The following is a 15,020-nucleotide window of genomic DNA, read 5'->3' on the forward strand; positions in this document are numbered from 1 at the left end:
GCCACGCTACTGACCTCACAAAGGATAGGTCATTGATGAAACAGCTGAAAATCCTTGGGGCTAGCATGCACTAGCATCATCAGCAAGCTCCATGGTAATTCTGTAATGGTGTGACGGGTAGCTTTGTAATGTCAGACTAATGCTGACAGTGTGAACTGAGAAGACAAAGTAGCCTTTGAGCATTGAAGATTTTTATCATTTTCTTTTCCTTATCACCCAAGGAGCACTGAGCTCCTTAAACTAACGCATGTGCACTTCATTTATGCATTCAATCCAGCATCATCTTCTTCTGCTCATGTTGCTGGTATTTGAAGTGACCGTGTACCGACACCAAGAGCATTTCCGCAAGTACAACCAACTGTTTCCACCCAGCACTGGCACCATCTTTCAGGAAATCACTCGGCAGCACCTGGATGAAAGCGTCATCAGCTGTGCAAAGTACTTAGCCAACTACTTCTTTTACAAGTTTGGATTAGAGGTAGGATGAAATGCTACAGATTGGGACAGTAAGTAAATAGTGTGCTCCTCACCGACTGTCGGCAAATTAATTCTCGTGTCTCTTTGGTCCAAGTTTACACAAACAACTCCATGCATTATTATTACAAGGTGATTTGGTTCGATAAATAAATAAAAATAGGTTGCTCAGATACCGCAGTTACATAAATACAGCACTATGTTTTTGTTTAAGGCAAGATGTTGTAACATCATTCTTTTTAATTTTCTCTGCAAAAGTAATTCAAAACTCTATTTTACTTAGACTGTCACTTCTGATGAGCACAAACCTGACAATGTATTACACCACGGCACAATAAAATGTAAACCTCAAAGTCAAAGTGAGACAATATTATTGTTCAGCATAAGTGGTCTCAATGGCATGTGAACATTACAAAACTTGAACACGTCAAAATATGCTCATTTATGTAAATTGAGATGTACGTAACTTAATGGAAACATGGATTTAAACATTATGTGGGTCTTTAAGTCTTCATTTAGTACCTATACCTTGCTCACAAAAGCAAAAAAGCTTGCATATACACATGGACCGGAATTCTCCAGCCATTGGGATTCCCTGTTCCCGCCAGCAGCGCACCCTCACCTGCGGATTTCCCGGCGGTGTGGGATGTCTTCAATGGGAAATCCCATTGCCAAGCGGCGAGAGTGGCGAATCCTGCAGCCAGCAAACGTGCATTGACGCGGAACACATGGCTGGAGGACCAGAGAAGCCGGCCATGCTCTGGATATTGTTCCATTGCAGAATAACCACCTTGCTGTACTCTCCCTCCTCCCTTCAATTGTTCTGTTTTCTGTGTCCTTTCTCTTTGTAGGTTTGCCTCCTAATGACAGTCAATGTGGTCGGGCAGCGGATGAACTTCCTTGTGATAATTCACAGCTGCTGGTTGGTTGTTATCGTGACGAGGCGTAAAAGACAGGCAATTGCTAAACTTTGGCCGAAGTACTGCCTCTTCCAGTCTCTTTTCCTGTTATACCAATACCTGCTGTGTGTGGGAATTCCACCAGCTCTGTGTCTAGGTATTCCGCATTTCCGCTTCAAAAGGGATTGTAAATGGGTGTTGTCTTTCAGATGTTTTTAGATTTGTGTAATTTTTTTGTATATGGAGGAAAATGGACTTGCACTTTGTTGTTGATTTTGCTCTGTGACCAAGAGGTTGATGCACATTCCTAGTCTTGACTGATTGTCCCTGATTTGGGAAAGTTCCAAACACTGGCCAGAAGAGACAGCACAAGGATTTGAAAGACCCAAGGAGTCCTTGTGGGGCCTTGGGGATTGAGTGGCCTTGCAGGGATTACATATAAAAGTTTTATTTTTAAAACTTGTCCTGGCCTCTTCAGAACATGCCCCGACATAGCCGACAATTTGTCTTGTATGATTCTCTTGCATCTGAGAGTGAAAATATTGGGCTGGATTCTTCGTTTTGGAGACTAAGTCCCCACACCGGCGTGAAAACGGTGGTCTTTCACACCAGGAAAACTGGCTTCAAAAGGCCACCGATTCCCCGTTTTGCTGGGGGCTAGCAGGGAGGCAGTGTAGAGCTCGTAGCTCCAGCTACTGATACGGCCCCCAGCACTTCTGGTTCAGAGACCATAGTGCCCCCTGTCGCCACTCGCGCGCCCCGGACCGCCCGCCCACATTACCCCAGCACCGAATGAAGCCCCACTGTGCCCGCCGATCAGCCCTCCCCCGACTGTGGCACCCCGAACTGAGTCAGCAGCCGCCACGCGAGCTTCCAGGACAGTGCGAGCGCACGTAACCAATGACGTCGGGAATTCGGCCGGTCAAGGATGAAGCATCGTGAGGCAGGCCTGAGGCAGTGGCCTGAGGCAGTGGATAATCGGCGGGAGTACGTCGCTTTTCAGGGGCCGGAGAATTTAGAAACCGGCGCCGCTTCCGATTGTGGCGCCAAAACGGATTCTCCACCCTATCGCCAAAAGCAATTCTGCCGTCGAGGAGCGGAGAATCCAGCCCATTATCTTGGCACCAACAACACGAATGACTGACTTTGCCCCCCCGCCCCACCCGCCCTGCTTGTTCTGAGACAAGTTGTGATGACCAGGGCTGGGGGTTCACATGGGGACTATAGAGTGAGTGCTCTTCTTCCCCCCCCCCCCCCCCCCCCGATATCAATTTGAACCACCTGTCTGGCAGCAGTGATGCTGATATTTATGCTAATGATTTCTTTAGTTGTGCATTTGACAGATACAGTGTGTCAAAATTAACTTTATTGAACAAATTTTTATTTTATTGCTTCACAGATTACCCATGGAGATGGGCATCACCCATTACCATTCACTCCAACCTAATTAAGTGGTTTTACCTGCCTGACTTTGTGGCTCTACCCAGTGCCCCACACCTTATCTGTAAGTAGCTGCCCATATTTAATTCTAAAGGTTTCAATCACGGGAATAATGTTGATGGCCCAATGCTAAAATAAAAGTTGTAGCTCTAATTTCATTTATCCCTTAACATAAGGCCAGGCTATAGACTGGTTAGAACTGGCCATTGTGAAGAATATGCTTTATACTCTGCACATAGTTTATTCCTGACAACAAATAGTTTGTTTAGCTTCTAAACTTGGTGGTCGCCTATCCTTGAGTTATCTTTGCATTGCTTTCAAGTTATGTTCCGTCAGTATCCTGCTGCATTTTATAGTTTCTGTCTATTATTAAATCTGCAAATAAATCTGATTCCCCCGGTAGTCAATTCTGGAACACTACAGCAAAAAGGAGGCCATTCAGCCCCCCCCTGTGCGCATGCCAACTCTTTGAAAGAGATAACCAATTGGTTCCACTGTTCTTTCCACAGTTTTGCGATTCCTCCCTTTTAAAAAAAATATACTTCCAGAAATCCATTAAAATGATCTGTTTCCACCACCCATTCAGCTAGTGCGTTCCAGATCATCATAACTTGCTGTGTAAAATAATTTCCCTTTGTTTCCTCTCTGGCTATTTTGCCAGTGTTCCTAAAGCTGTATCTTTGGCTACTGACCCTTTTTCCAGTGGAAGCAGTTTCTCTATATTAACTCCTGATCACTTGTCACACCGTTAACTCTAAACACTTCCATTCATTTTAAAAAGTCTTCAGGTGAACATTCACCTGAGGAAGGAGCAGCGCTCCAAAAGCTAGCGTTTGAAACAAACATGTTGGACTTTAACCTGTTGGTGTTGTAAGACTTCTTACTGTGCTCACCTCAGTCCAACGCCGGTATCTCCACATCATTCACTTTAAATTCCACAGTCAATGCTACGCAGACAGCGTTCGTCTTGGTTCATAGCAAGGTCAGTCTGCTTGCGGTTGTGCCTAAATGATAAGAATTGGCTGCAGACAGAGATGGACTGTGATATTTTCTCCATGTCAATCCACCGCATCATTCGGGATTTTGGATCTCCCCTTGATAGTAAACTTTATCATTCAGCCTCTCGATACTCCCTCAGGTCTTAATATTATAATATTTTTAGATCGGACAGAACCTAGATCACCTCCCTTAAAAGCAGCTTGATAGTTCAGGAAGCTGAACTGTTTGAGAGCGCGTAAACAATTGCACATTTGTACCATAAATTTGCAGTCAAGGTGTTTAGGGAACTCGGTGAATAATATTGGATTGGCCGACAGGTGGTCTTTTAGTATTTTGGGTGTGAGGAAAGTCAATTTAAAATGTATTTTTCTCCGTTTTTCCAGTCTCCTCGGTTCCCTTTTCTCTGTCCCACATGCATTCGCCCGAGTGAGGAGGCAGGGAATTGATTTCCAATCCCCTGCCAGTAGTGTTGTTGAGCCAGATGCTGGAATTTGTGTGAATGACTCAGGGTAGGTTCAGTTAGCCAACACTTGATATTTTTCTTTGCCTTCTCTTTAAAGCCTGACTGTTTAATTGTTTCTAATCCCAGCGTGTTCAGCTCCCCAAACTATTTTGTTGCAACTCATGAGAGAGGCCTGGGATTTGTCAAACGCAAGAATGTTAAACAAGCGAGACACATATAAAAATGGTGTCCCCTTGCAGCTGTGTGCTCAGCATCGTTAGCATTTCCCAGAAGTTAAAACAAACCCAAGTATAAACAAGGAAACTTTTCTTCACATTTTGCAAAGATTTCTTATCCCTGTTTTAAAATTAAATGTCAACCCAAATATATATAGTGATAATGGGCTGTAACCCTCGAACTCTCAGGGTAGTGTATCTGGGGGAGTGGTGGGGAGCAGCGCTGGGGAGCCACCTCTGGAAGCTCCCAGATAAAGTTTGCACGGCAATTGTCTGGGAAGTACAAACTTCCAGTGGACAATTGCCCTGCACCCAGGACCATCTGAAAATTTGATTTGACCACGCCCCTACCCACGGGAATTCCCCCACTCCTTTTGACCTCCCATGGGACTCCTGTCACACACCATTACCATCCCCAGATTGTGCAGGATGGAAAATAAGTACACGCAGATTTGAAGTGATTTACTAAAAAACTAAATATGATGTGAGAAAAAAACTTTTTCAGACAACAATTGGTTCAGGTCTGGAATGCACTGCCTGGAATTATGGTGGAGGCAGGATCAATCAAGGCATTCAAGAGGACCTGGGATAGAATAGAAACAATGTGCAAAGGTACAGGAGAAATGATGCACAATCAATGGACACGAAATGTAGGTGAAGTCCGAAATGAAAGGTTTTAATCAGCAAGAAGTGAGCCCGGCAGCAGACGTACAGAAATGGCCTGGCTGCTGGGGAACACGGGTTCTTATACCCCGCCCCGTAGGCGGAGCTACCCCCCTCTTAGCCAATAGGAATACGACGAAACACGATACCTGAGCCAATGGGCAGCGAGCCCTCTGCACCAATGGCAGCTCACACTCCCAGGTACCGTAATACCCCTAGTCATACTACCACATTAACCCTTGTTCAGAAAGGAACCGGGGGGGTGGGGAGGGGGGTGTACGGGGAATGCGGACATGGTGAGAGGGGGGTATCCCGTGCGAGTGGGTAAGAGACTGGTAGTATGACTAGTGATGTCTGATCGTACCTCTTCAACCGTGGCTGTCCACTGGCCCGCAACTATTTACAGGGTCGAGTCAGAACACAGTAACTATATACAGGTTTGAGAGGGAAAAAAACCGAGAAAACAAGGGTTTGTCAACAATTCACATAGACTCGATCAGCCGATCGGGGGCCTTGGATGTCCTATGCGACCTGCGGAGCTTCGCTGGAGACGTTGGAGTTGTGGGCGTCCATGACTCCGGGAGCGATGATCCGGTCCTTGTGGTTGCGGCCGTACCCCTAGTCGGAGCTGGCGAGGGCCGGGCCGGGGGAGGGTCATCCGGTCCTCTAGGCAGCACTGTCGGCGGGCCAGGGAGGGGAGCGCCTACCGGGAGCAGTTGGGGTTGGGGGATGGTTGGGGGTGCTGGCGCCTGGGGGCGATGGTCCGGATCCGGCGGGTGCCAGGTCCCATAAGGAGACCATGTCCTGTCGGCCGTCGGGATACTCCACATACGCGTACTGCGGGTTCGCATGGAGCAGCTGGACCCTCTCGACCAACGGGTCTGACTTGTTCACCCGCACGTGTTTCCGGAGCAGGATGGGCCTGGGGGTAGCCAGCCAGGTCGGGAGCGGGGTCCCTGAGGAAGACTTCCTGGGAAAAACAAGAAGGCGTTCGTGAGGCGTTTGATTAGTGGATGTGCAAAGAAGTGACCGGATTGAATGCAGGACGTCTGGGAGGACCTCCTACCAACGGGAGACTGGGAGATTTCTGTAGGTCTGCTGCCGGGCTCACTTCTTGCTGATTAAATTGATGCACAATCAATGGACACGAAACGTCGGTGAAGTCCGAAACAAAAGGCATTAATCAGCAAGAAGTGAGCCCGGCAGCAGACGTACAGAAATGGCCTGGCTGCTGGGGAACACGGGTTCTTATACTCCGCCTCGTAGGCGGAGCTACCTCCCTCTTAGCCAATAAGAATACGGAGAAACACGATACCTGGGCTAATAGGCAGCGAGCCCTCTGCATCAATAGTAGCTCACACTCCCAGGTACCGCAATACCCCTAGTCATACTACCACAGGAAAGACAGGAGAATGGCACTCAGTCATAATGCTCACTTGGAGTGCCGGTGCCGACACAATGGGCTAAATTGCCTCCTTTTGTGTCGTGACAGTTCTGTGATTCTGTGAGAAACTAAAATGAGAGAGGGAGCATTGTGGTGAAACTCAGAGGAAGCAATCAAAATGGTGGCCATCCACTTCGTAGCCCATTCCGATCAGTAAAGCGTTTGATAAAGTTCCCCACGGTAGGTTATTGCAGAAAATATGGAGGCATTGGATTCAGGGTGATTTAGCAGTTTGGATCAGAAATTGGCTAGCTGGAAGAAGGCCAAGGGTGGTGGTTGATGGGAAATGTTCAGACTGGAGTCCAGTTACTAGTGGTGTACCACAAGGATCTGTTTTGGGGCCACTGCTGTTTGTCATTTTTATAAATGAGCTGGAGGAGGGTGTACAAGGATGGGTGAGTAAATTTGCAGATGACACAAAAGTTGGTGGAATTGTGGACAGTGCAGAAGGATGTTACAAGTTACAGAGGGACATAGGTAAGCTGTAGAGCTGGGCTGACAGGTGGCAAATGGAGTTTAATGCAGAAAAGTGTGAGGTGATTCATTTTGAATGGAATAACAGGAAGACAGAGTACTGGGCTAATGGTAAGATTCTTGGTAGTGTGGATGAGCAGACAGATCTCGGTGTCCATGTACATAGATCCCTGAAAGTTGCCACCCAGGTTGATAGGGTTGTTAAGAAGGCGTACGGTGTGTTAGCTTTTATTGGTAGAGAAATTGAATTTCAGAGCTATGAAGTCATGTTGCATTTGTACAAAACTCTGGTGTGGCCGCATTTGGAGTATTGTGTGCAGTTCTGGTCGCCGCATTATAGGAAGGATGTGGAAGCATTGGAAAGGGTGCAGAGGAGATTTACCAGGATGTTGTCTGGTATGGAGGGAAGATCTTATGAGGAAAGGCTGAGGGACTTGAGGCTGTTTTCGTTAGAGAGAAGGTTAAGAGGTGACTTAATTGAGGCATACAAGATGATCAGAGGATTAGATAGGGTGGACAGTGAGTGCCTTTTTCCTCAGATGGTGATGTCTAGCACGAGGGGGACATAGCTTTAAATTGAGGGGAGATAGATATAGGACAGATGTCAGAGGTAGGTTCTTTACTCAGAGAGTAGTAAGGGCGTGGAATGCCCTGCCTGCAAAGTAGTGGACTCGCCAACACTAAGGGAATTCAAATGGTCATTGGATAGACATATGGACGATAAGGGAATAGTGTAGATGGGCTTTAGAGGGGTTTCACAGTCGGCGCAACATCGAGGGCCGAAGGGCTGTTATGTTCTATGTTCTAACTTCATGTGTCACTGGCCTCAAGTCGTATTGGAATCACAGACCCATGGGGTAACTGGAACTTTGATGGAAGCTCTTCAGTATTAATAGCCGTTGTTCTCCTGTTAACAATTCTACATAAAAAGGACAGTAAAACCTTTCATTCAGTCAACCAACCAGTGACATCCTGACAATATGGATAAACAAGCTAGGATGAAAAGAGGGCTTATTCTAAACTTTCAAATATAAGAAACTGATGAGTTTATTTACAAAGAGAAAGTTGAAATAAAATTTATGACAATCAAGTGCCTTCTGAGGTCACTCATTTCAGCAGAGCTGGTGGTGTTGTTCTTGTGGGAATCATTAAGATGACCGTGGCCAGCTGCTGCTCGAACCTGACGGGGTCTGGCTGCGGACTGTTGCACTCTGGCCTCTGTTAGTCCGCTCGAGCTGAGCTGATTTTCTGGAACCATGTGTGGTCTTGCTGAAGGAGCTGGCAAGGAGCAAGCATGACAACGAGTGCCACTCCTGCTGTGCCCATGATTGTTTTGCCACTCTCAGGCCTATCAGGCTCATCATTTCTATGGTGGGCAGGAGGACCATGTGCCTCCTTGACAGCAAGAGGGCTGTTTCAGTCTCCTCCAAAACTGCAACGTGTGCAAACATGGACTGCTGTTGTGAGGTTCTGGCCCCAGTATCCTAGGAGATGGCCACACTCTGCAAAGTGAGCCACCCAGCAATAATGTCTTGCAAGATGATTCAACACATGGTGGAAGCAAAGTCCCATTACTGGTTTGCATATCTGACTTGTTATAAATCATGAATCAACTATTTCTCTCAGCCCCACGATATATTTGAACATTGGGTAAAGTTACATTTTTCCATTAATTGATGAACCATGGATGAAGATGACTTATTTGTTTCAATAATGCTACTTCTCTTCACCCTTCTCATACTTTTTGTCTTTCCTTATTCAACGTTACCAGAGCTATTTAATTTAAGTTTTGCACAGTACCATGTGTGGTTTCTTTAAAGGTCTCGGATATGAAAAGCATGCCTGTGATTATCTTACCCTGAGCAGCCTGTTCTAGCAGTCCAGTAGAGCAGTCAAATACATGAAGTTTCATGTATAACCTTTGCTGTTCTTTGTAATACGAATTAACTCTTTCCTGACCATGATTTCCAACATCTGTTGGAAATATAAAGTATAAAAGCAAGGAAGTGCCGCTACAACTCTACAAACCACTGGTCAGGCCACATTTGTCGTGTTGTGTTCGGTTCTGTGCACCTTATTTCAGGAATGATGTTAAAGTCCTGGAGAGAGTGCAGAGCAGATTTATGAGAATGATACCAGAAATGAGGAATTTTAGATACAAGAAAAGATTCGAGAAACTGGGCTGGTTTAGTTCAGTGGGCTAGACAGCTGGTTTGTATTGCAGAACAAGGCCAGCAGCGTGGGTTCAATTCCCGTACCAGCCTCCCCGAACAGGCGCCAGAATGTGGCGACTAGGGGCTTTTCATAGTAACTTCATACTTGTGGCAATAAAAGATTATTATTATTCTCCTTCGAGCAGAGAAGATTGCAAGGTGATCCTATTGAAATGTTCAAAATTATGAACAATTTTGACAGGGTAAATCACTAGTTGGTAAATCAGTGACTCGGGGGTCACAATTTCAAGATGGTCAGCAAAAGAGCTAGGAGCGAGATGAGGAAAAATCTATTTACTCAGAGTTGTTGCAATAAGAAATGCGCTGCCTTGGAGAGTGGTTCAGACAGATTCCTTGGGAGGTTTCAAAGGAGAGCTGGATATATATTTGAAAGTGATGAATTTAGAGGGTTACAGAGATGGGGCTGGGGAATAGGACTAGCTCGGTAACTCTTTCGGGAGCCGGTGCAGACACGATGGGCCGAATGGCCTTCTCCTGTGCTGTAATATTCTATGATTCTATACGTAAGGTTGAGACTAATTTACTTTTTGCAATACCATCATGTTATTCTTTATATAAATAATTGCTTCACTATTTATTGAGCTATCATCTGATCTCCCATGGTATTCTCACAGTAAGAATCACAGCGCAGCACACACCATTTGGCCCATCCGTGTATATGCTGGTCTTTTCCAGGAGTAATCCAGTTAATCTTTCCCTATATCTCTGCATCTTTATAAAACGTCCTTGTAGTATTTTCTGTCCTTAAGGAGACATCCCGGCTTCTCTAATCTATCCACATAACTGTGATTCCTCATCCCTGAAACCATTCCAGGAACTTTTCATGGAAACAAGGAACTCAGTACCATCCCAAAACCCTTCACAGAATGGAATGCAGTGCTCCAGGTCAGGCTGAGTTAATGTTTTATATAGGTTTAACATCAATTCCTGGCTTTTGCACTCTATGCACTTATTTATAAAGGCAAGCTGCCATAGGCTATATAAATCTGTCCAGTCACTGTCAAAGATTAGTGAACAAACCATCCCAGTTATTTCTCTTCTAGAACACTTTTTCTGCATTGAACGTCATCTTCCACATAACTGCCCATTTCACATTTACTACACTTACAAGCTTAGTGTCACCAGATTGAGCCACGTACCCCCAGATCTAAATCATTGATATATATCAGACACAACTGAGTTTGTGGTTCAGAACTTGGGGGAACTCCACTAATTCACCATGTTTCTATCTAAAAGGGGGCTGGTTTAGCTCACTCGGCTAAATCGCTGGCTTTTAAAGCAGACCAAGCAGCCTCCCCGGACAGGCGCCGTGACAATAAGCAATTTTCATTTTTCATTTCATTAGCCAGCCTTAGATCCATGCTGCTACTGCCCTTTTATCCCATGTTGTGTAACTTATTAAACTGGTGCTTCATTAAACACCTTTTGAAAACACAACATCAACAGCACAGCCCTCTTTCACCCTCTCTCTTACAACTTAGGCAGGCAGAGAAGGATGTAACTGGAGCCTAATCTTTATAAACTTGTATTAAATTAGAAAATAGGAGCAGGAATAAGTCATTCGACCCTTCGAGCCTCCACCATTATTCAGCATGACCATGGCTGATCCGCTATCTCAACGCCATACTCCTATGCTCCCCCTAAACCCTTTGATGCCTTGAGTGTCTAAAATTCTGACTATTTCCTCCTTGGGTATATTCAGTAATTTGGCCTCCAGCCTTCTGTGGTAGAGAATTCCATAGGTTCACCAGCCTCTGAGTGAAGAAATTTCACCTTTACAGAGTCACATATTGTACGCCTCCAATTCAGCAGCTCCAGTTTTAGTCTGCTCCTCGATATGCAGTTTTGAACAAGCAAACCAACTAATTAACAAGTTGACAGTCCTTTGTCACAGTGCTCCTTTCAAGAATTTTTTTTTGAACAACGTTGTAACATTTGCCATCCTCCAGTCCTTTGGCATCACCCCTGTACCTAAGGATGATTGTTAGATGGTGACCAGCACCTCAGCGATTTCTACCCTTCCTTCAGCAACCTAGGATGCATCTCATCTTGACTGGGTGACATGCACTTTTTGCCATGCCAGTCGTTCTAGTATCTCCTCTATTGTTTTATAGTTCATTCTATATCCTGGCAGCAACCTCCTTGTTTAAAATGAATATGTCTACAGAAGATCTATGGATTCTTTTCTATGCAATTTGGATAATATGTTCATGCATAATGATAGGAGTATTATAGTATGGATTATTTTGCAGCTGTGTGTGACTTCACCTGTGCCAATTGCAGTATATCACCAAGAATAGTGGCAACTGGGTGCAGCATCTACAAGATGCACTGCAGTAACTAGCCAAAGTTCCTTAGACACCACCTTCCTAACCCATGACCGCTACCATCTAGAAGGACAAGAGCAGCAGACACCTGGGAATCCCACCATCTGGAGGCTCCCCTCCAAGTCACTCACCACTCTGACTTAGAAATGTATTGCTGACGCCAGGTGAAAACCCTGAAACTCCCTCCCTCCCATGGTGGGACAGTTTTAGCACTGCTGTGTCACAGTACCAGGGACCTGGGTTCAATTCCGACCTTGGGTGACTGTCCATGTGGAGTTTGCACTTTCTCCCCATGTCTGTGCGGGTTTCCTCCGGTTGCTCCGATTCCCTCCCACGCAGTTCAAAGATGTACAGGTTAAGTGGATTAGCCATTCTAAATTACCCCTTTGTGTCAAAAGGTTAGCTGAGGTTACGGGAATGGTGTGGGGGAGTGGCCTAGGTGGGGTGCTCTTGCAGAGGGTCGATGAGCCGAGTGGCTTCCTTCTGCACTGGAGGGCTTCTATGGTTCTGACAGCACTGTAGGTGTACCTACACCTCCAGGACTACAGCAGTTTGAGAAGGCAGCTCACCACCACCTTCTGAAGGGCAACTAGGAATGGGCAATAAATGCTGGCCGAACCAGCATTCTGTAAATTCATTTTTAAAAATAACAAAAAATTCTAATTGTAAAAATACACATCCTCCAGCCAGTTATAGGTTAGTGATCGGTGAAGGAACTTGATGGATTGAAAAGAAAGTAAAACTTACATTTAGCATCGTTTAATTTGGGTGGCACGGTAACACAGTGATTAGCACTGTTGCTTCACGGCGCCAGAGTCCCAGGTTCGATTCCCAGCTTGGGTCACTGTCTGTGCGGAGTCTGCACGTTTTCCCGTGTCTGCGTGGGTTTCCTCCGGGTGCTCCGGTTTCCTCCCACAAGTCCTGAAAGACGTGCTGTTGTGTGTGAATTGGACATTCCAAATTCTCCCTCTGTGTACCCGAACAGGCGCCAGAATGTGGTGACTAGGGGCTTTTCACAGTAACTTCATTGGAGTGTTAATGTAAGCCTACTTGTGACAATAATAAAGATTATTATATTATTAATTCCATTTCTTGGTTAAGCGTCAAAGTGCTTTGGCATACATATGCTGTTATGGTGGATGAAAGCCTCGCACAAATTCTGTACACAGAAAGTTTCCACAATCAGCAGTGAAATGAACAGCTGCTATTCTTACTTGATTCTGTTGGTCGAAGAAGGAACATTGGCGAGCACCCAGAGAAATCTCTGAAACTTTGAAATAGGGCTGAAGGATTTTTAACATCAACTTGACAGAAAAATGAGGCCTCGAGCTTAATGTTCCATTGAGCCAATTGAACTTTCAATAATGGAACATTGGGCGCGATTCTCCGCTCCGACGGCAGAGTGTCAGTGTCGGCGCCAAAACGGGAGTTTTTCACTCCGCGGTCGGCGCCCATTCCAGGACCCCATTCTGCGCCGTACAATGGGGCCAGCAGGGGCGTGGCGGGAAGCGTGGGGGCGTGGCCTCGGAGCGGCGTCGGAGACGCGGCACCACACAAGCGACGCAGAGCCGCGTCGCACATAAGGCGACGCGAGCGCACAGGCTGCCGATGGAGAAACATGGCGCTACGCCGAGCAGCGCCCCAGTTCACCAACCATGACCTGGAGATGCTCCTGGATGCCCTCGAGGAGAGGAGAGGGCGTCTGTACCCTGGACCTGGCCAGAGGGTCCCACCCAACGTGGCCCGGCGTCTCTGGAGGAAGGGAGCGGCCGTCAGTGCCATCGCGTTGATCCCCAGGACTGGTGAGCAGTGCCGCAAAAAGCTCAATGACCTACTGATGGCAGCCAGGGTGAGTACCCAGCAACGTGCCCATGGCACCAACCCCCCTACCTCTCATGTGTAACACCCACCTCCTCCCCAGGGGGACGGTACAACCACAGCTGTGACCGGCATGGCTGCAGCCACCCATGCAAGTCGTGTTGGCCGTGTGCCCTGTGCACGCATGCCAATATAGATCCAACTGCACGCTGTCAGCACCCATAACCAGCGAGAGCATGTCCGAACCAGAGGGAGTGAACCTGACTTGCGGCCCCTCACCATGCACGAGCAGAAGGCACTGGACCGGGAGATTGCCCATGCCGAGATCGGGGGCGTGCCACCAAGTGAGATTCTCTTCTCGCTCTCTCTCTCTCTTCCCCCCCCCCCCCCCAGTTCTCTCCCCTCAGCCCTCTCCCTTCAGCCCTCTCCCCCCAGCCCTCTCCCCCAAGCCCTCTCCCCCAAGCCCTCTCCCCCAAGCCCTCTCCCCTCAGCCCTCTCCCCTCAGCCCTCTCCCCTCAGCCCTCTCCCCTCAGCCCTCTCCCCTCAGCCCTCTCCCCTCAGCCCTCTCCCCTCAGCCCTCTCCCCTCAGCCCTCTCCCCCCAGCCCTCTCCCCCCAGCCCTCTCCCCTCAGCCCTCTCCCCTCAGCCCTCTCCCCTCAGCCCTCTCCCCTCAGCCCTCTCCCCTCAGCCCTCTCCCCTCAGCCCTCTCCCCTCAGCCCTCTCCCCTCAGCCCTCTCCCCTCAGCCCTCTCCCCTCAGCCCTCTCCCCTCAGCCCTCTCCCCTCAGCCCTCTCCCCTCCGCACTCTCCCCTCCGCACTCTCCCCTCCGCACTCTCCCCTCAGCACTCTCCCCTCAGCACTCTCCTCTCAGCCCTTGTCCCTCATCACACTACCCCCAGCCGTTTCCCCTCAGCACCGTTCCCTCAACATTTTCTCCTCACCCCCTACTGCGACCCACACACCCCCTCCACCTGCCTAACCATGATGGTGTATTGTGTGTCGCAAGGCCACGCGGTGACTGACCCGGAGCGCCTGGACGGCCAGCCGACGCAGACCAGCTGGGCGCACCTGGCAGGCATCGCCCCCGGCCAGCGCCTGGACGGCCAGCCCACAGGGACTCCAGCAGCGATAGGGAGGGCAGCTCCAACAACAGCCCTCCGGCCCAGTCCAGTGATGACACGATGACACAGGACACCAGCACACAGGAGACAGAGAGACATGAAAGAACACAACACGACACCACCACAGAAGGGACAAACATACGGGACATGGCACCCCCGACCTCAGGTCCGATGAAGACACCGAGGTTGCGTCACAGCTGTCCCCTGCACCCTCTGCCACTGCAGATACTCTCGCCTCGGTTGGCCATTTTAGTGATGAGGCTTCTGGGACACTAACTGGTGCGCACCACACAACCGCTCCGGTACAGCAGGTGGAGGTAGGAGCAGCCGAGGGGCCGGGCGGTCAGAGGGCAGCCCAGCTCCAGCAAACACCTGCCGCTCAGACGGGTCCAGGGTTCCTGGAGTTCCCCTACCTACCCATAGACCCAATGCAGTCAGGGACCCAGGGGCG

The 15,020-nt window shown here is 48.1% G+C and overlaps 1 protein-coding gene across 6 annotated transcripts in view; it reads left to right on the forward strand.

The window, feature by feature from the left end:
* The window catches only part of piezo1 (piezo-type mechanosensitive ion channel component 1), a 359,497-nt gene that overhangs the window by 240,700 nt on the left and 103,777 nt on the right, over positions 1-15,020 (forward strand). For all 6 annotated transcript variants that reach the window (XM_038806434.1, XM_038806438.1, XM_038806437.1 and 3 more), the window contains 3 exons: positions 278-478; positions 1,326-1,530; positions 2,773-2,877. In XM_038806434.1, coding sequence (XP_038662362.1) covers positions 278-478; positions 1,326-1,530; positions 2,773-2,877 — 511 coding nt within the window. The remainder of the gene's footprint in view (positions 1-277; positions 479-1,325; positions 1,531-2,772; positions 2,878-15,020) is intronic.

Source organism: Scyliorhinus canicula, chromosome 9 (assembly GCF_902713615.1).
Source record: "Scyliorhinus canicula chromosome 9, sScyCan1.1, whole genome shotgun sequence".
NCBI lineage: Eukaryota > Metazoa > Chordata > Chondrichthyes > Carcharhiniformes > Scyliorhinidae > Scyliorhinus > Scyliorhinus canicula.